At 30.6% G+C, this 3613-nt stretch overlaps 1 protein-coding gene across 1 annotated transcript; it reads left to right on the plus strand.

The window, feature by feature from the left end:
- The first annotated feature begins 2171 nt into the window (after positions 1-2171).
- Positions 2172-3185, plus strand: LOC120284072. Its single transcript, XM_039290890.1, has 2 exons — positions 2172-2660; positions 2814-3185. Exons 1-2 carry the CDS (start codon positions 2172-2174, stop codon positions 3183-3185), a joined length of 861 nt encoding a protein of 286 aa, XP_039146824.1.
- The last annotated feature ends 428 nt before the right edge of the window (positions 3186-3613 follow it).

Here is a 3613-nt window from a genome sequence, read left to right on the forward strand (position 1 = left end):
CAAAATATAGCTCATTATTATTATTATTATTATTATTATTATTATTATTATTATTATTATTATTATTTATTTTACTTTTATAATAATTAGGAATTAAAAATTCCATATAAACACACTTGTAAGCTGTATAACTTGGAATGAAAAACAATGGCAGACTTCACTAATGATAAAAAAAATTGATGAGAATGTAAATTCAAAATGAATAACTTCCATGACCCTCACTAGAAAATGGAGATAGATTAAACCAAAACTACAATTGAAATATTTCTATAGAAATACAAAAGAAGAATATTTTAAGTTAATAATTCATAGGCAGAGTGGAACATAACAGTTCCCTCTTTTGTGATAGTCAGTATCTAGGGAATTGTTTTCAAAGTTTTGAGCCAAGCTTGCTAAAAATAGTTGTTCTCATCATTGTCTAACATAGAAATGTTTCATTGAAAAAAGAATCACATTAATTGCTGGAAAATTTGCAACATCATCTTTCTTGCATGTACAAAAGAATAAATTATCTGGTATTTTCATTCTAAAGAACATCAGCAATACATTCACATGACTAGGCACATGCATAATTGTCTAAAATGATGTGTTATCTACGATGATCAAAGTTTAAAAAGGCGAACGAAGCATACACAGCGATGGCTACTTGCCTTAAGGCACTCGCCCCTTATGGCCAGTGGCGGAACCTGCGCCTCAGCCTGGTGTGGTGCTCCACCTCGAGGTGGAATAGGCGCACACCCCACGAAGAGAAAAAAGAAAGTGGTAGTTGAAGAGGCCAGAGAGAATACGGATAGTGACAGAAGGAGGATGCCGGTGGTGGTAGGAGGATGGCTTTGAGTTGGCGGTGGTGACTTTTGGTGGTGGCTGTGATAGACGGATAGGATGAGAGAAAAGAGACTGTACATTAGAGGCTAGGGTTTTTTTTTAACCATCATCAAATCATCAATGGTTGAGATTATTCTAAAATAATAATTAATTACAAAAAATATATATTTTTTAATAATGTATTAAAGATGTTCACTACCTATCTCTCTAGTTAAAAATTATTAAAAACATTAAAAATATGTATTAGAGAGATAAAAATTATTAAAAATATTAAATATATATATAATTTAAATATTAATTTAACACTAATGATTAATATAAACTAACTATTATTCTTTATTCATTATCTACGAATTATTTAAAAATATTTTCTTGATAAGTTATTATATAAATAATTATTTTTAATGATGATTGATAATCATCTCCAATTCAATGAAATCAAAGATATGAAATTAAAACAAAATCTCTCACACATATGAATAATGAAATTTTTTTAGAATATTTTTCAAAATAATAAATGATGATCATTAATAATCATTAAAAAATGATAGAACTACTAGCCGACAAAATTATTTTTTAAAAATTCCAAATAATTGTACAAAATAAATATATATAAATATTTGATGCTTTATATTGTAATTAAAGCTAATCCCCAATACCCATTATTTTAAGATATAATATAATATAATAGAGTTTTTATATGAAAATAATACCCATTGTTTTAAGATAAGAAAAAGCAAAATAGAAAGAGGGCAGCGAAGAACCAGCTTGATCTTCTCCTTCTCCTCCGCAACTGGACTTTCTCCTTGACGGGCTTGCACTCCGAGTTGGCTCTAAGCCTCCGACCACTCCCTTCTCCTCCGAGACCAAAAGGTTATCTTAAATTTTATTTTTGTTCTATCATAATGGTGTAGTTGTGTTGTAAATTTGTAATTGTTTTGAGTTTTGGTTTGGGTTAACATTTTAAGAATTGACTGGATTACATTGGTTTGGTGCTTGTTCTTCTAGTTTGAGTAATTCTCATTTTTCTGATTTGATTGTATTGATATTTATTGTAATTGTTTCTTTTCTTCTTTTCCTTATTTGTTTGACCCTAATTGATTTGTATGAACATATTGTTTGGTTTTGTAAGGATTTCAGTTTTTAATTTGAGTCACTCTTGGTGTTTGTTTTTTCTGATTTGGTTGACTTTAATTAATTTTGTCTCATCCACTATAAAATTTAGCTTTGGTGTTTGTTTTTTTTATTTGGTATAACTAGCATATTGAATTTTACATATTTTAATTCTCATTTGATTGCTTACATTGAGGGATCTCTTAACAATAGGAGACATTAACAATTTACGAATGAAGCCAAAGGGAGGTCATAGAAGAGATCCGGCTTGGAAATATGGTACAAAGGTGGAGATTGATGGAGATGCAAAAGGATATACACACATTAGATGCAACTTTTGCCATGAAGTTGTTAAAAGAGGTGTAAAAGGATTGAATGAGCACCTTGCTTGTACTCATAAAAACGTCACCATTTGCCATAAAGTTCTCGAAGAAGTTAAACAAGAAATGCATTCATATTTGAAGATAAGTGATATAGCTAAACAAGTTGCACAAAAGAGATTTGATGATATGGTTGATTCAGGATCTTATGTTGGAGGTCGGGTATCCTTAAAAGATGTTAATTCTTGTCCGAATCCTTTTGAGACTTCAAGTGGTGGTTCTTCAAGAGGAATTAGAGGACCAATGGATAGATTCATTGCTAATTTGGAAGATGGCATAGAAGGTGTTCAAGGGGATCCAAAATCCATGAATCCTACAAGTGCAAACGAGGCTCATAATCGAGTTTGAAACCCCCTAACATGTATGAACTTAGAAGTTGTGGATAGATATTAAAAGATGCTATAAGTCCAATGGATAGATATTAAAAGATTCTTTTTTGAGAATGGCATAGCTTTTAATGTGGCAACTTCTCCATCTTTTAATAATATGTTCCAGTCAATTGGTTCATATGGTCAAGGTTTGAAACCCCCTACCATGTATGAACTTAGAAGTTGGATTTTAGAAGAGGAAGTGAAAACAACTAAAGCTTTCATTGATGAGGTTCGGAAGACATGGACACAAATTGGAGTATCCATATTATCTGATGGTAGGAAGGATATGAGAGGAAGAAGTTTGATTAATTTTCTTGCCAATAATCCTCAGGGCACTATTTTCTTAAAATCTATTGATGCATCAAATGTTGTAAAAGATGCTACCATGTTGTTTAAGCTTCTTGATGATGTTATGGTGGAGGACATTGGAGAAGAGCTGGTTATTCAAGTGATAACTAATGATGCTGGCTTTCTAACAATTAATTTGAGTGCATAAATAGGTGGTCATTGGGTACATAAAACAATTGGTCTCTTTTTAGTGAAACAACACAAGTGAAAAATATAACTTCAGAATTAAACTATAACAAAGCACTAATTCAGCATCAGACTTTAAATAAACATTGGGTACACAAAGTGAAACAATATAAGTTACAATATGTAATGCATGTAAAACTAAGTGCAAAATAAATAAATAAATAAATAAATAAATAAATAAATAAATCAAGCATATTGAAGTAGCAACTTGGAAATTTTAAAGCATGGAATTGCTTCTAATCATACATAAGAGATCTGAAATTAGATTAGTTTCAAACAAATGCACACCAAAAGCTAAATTGAAACAAAAATAATTAATGATAAGAAATTTATGGAAGGCAATAGAATATGCTTACCAGGTTGATTTACAAAACGGGAGGAATGTACACC

Source organism: Dioscorea cayenensis, chromosome 19 (genome assembly GCF_009730915.1).
Source record: "Dioscorea cayenensis subsp. rotundata cultivar TDr96_F1 chromosome 19, TDr96_F1_v2_PseudoChromosome.rev07_lg8_w22 25.fasta, whole genome shotgun sequence".
In the NCBI taxonomy this organism is placed as follows: domain Eukaryota; kingdom Viridiplantae; phylum Streptophyta; class Magnoliopsida; order Dioscoreales; family Dioscoreaceae; genus Dioscorea; species Dioscorea cayenensis.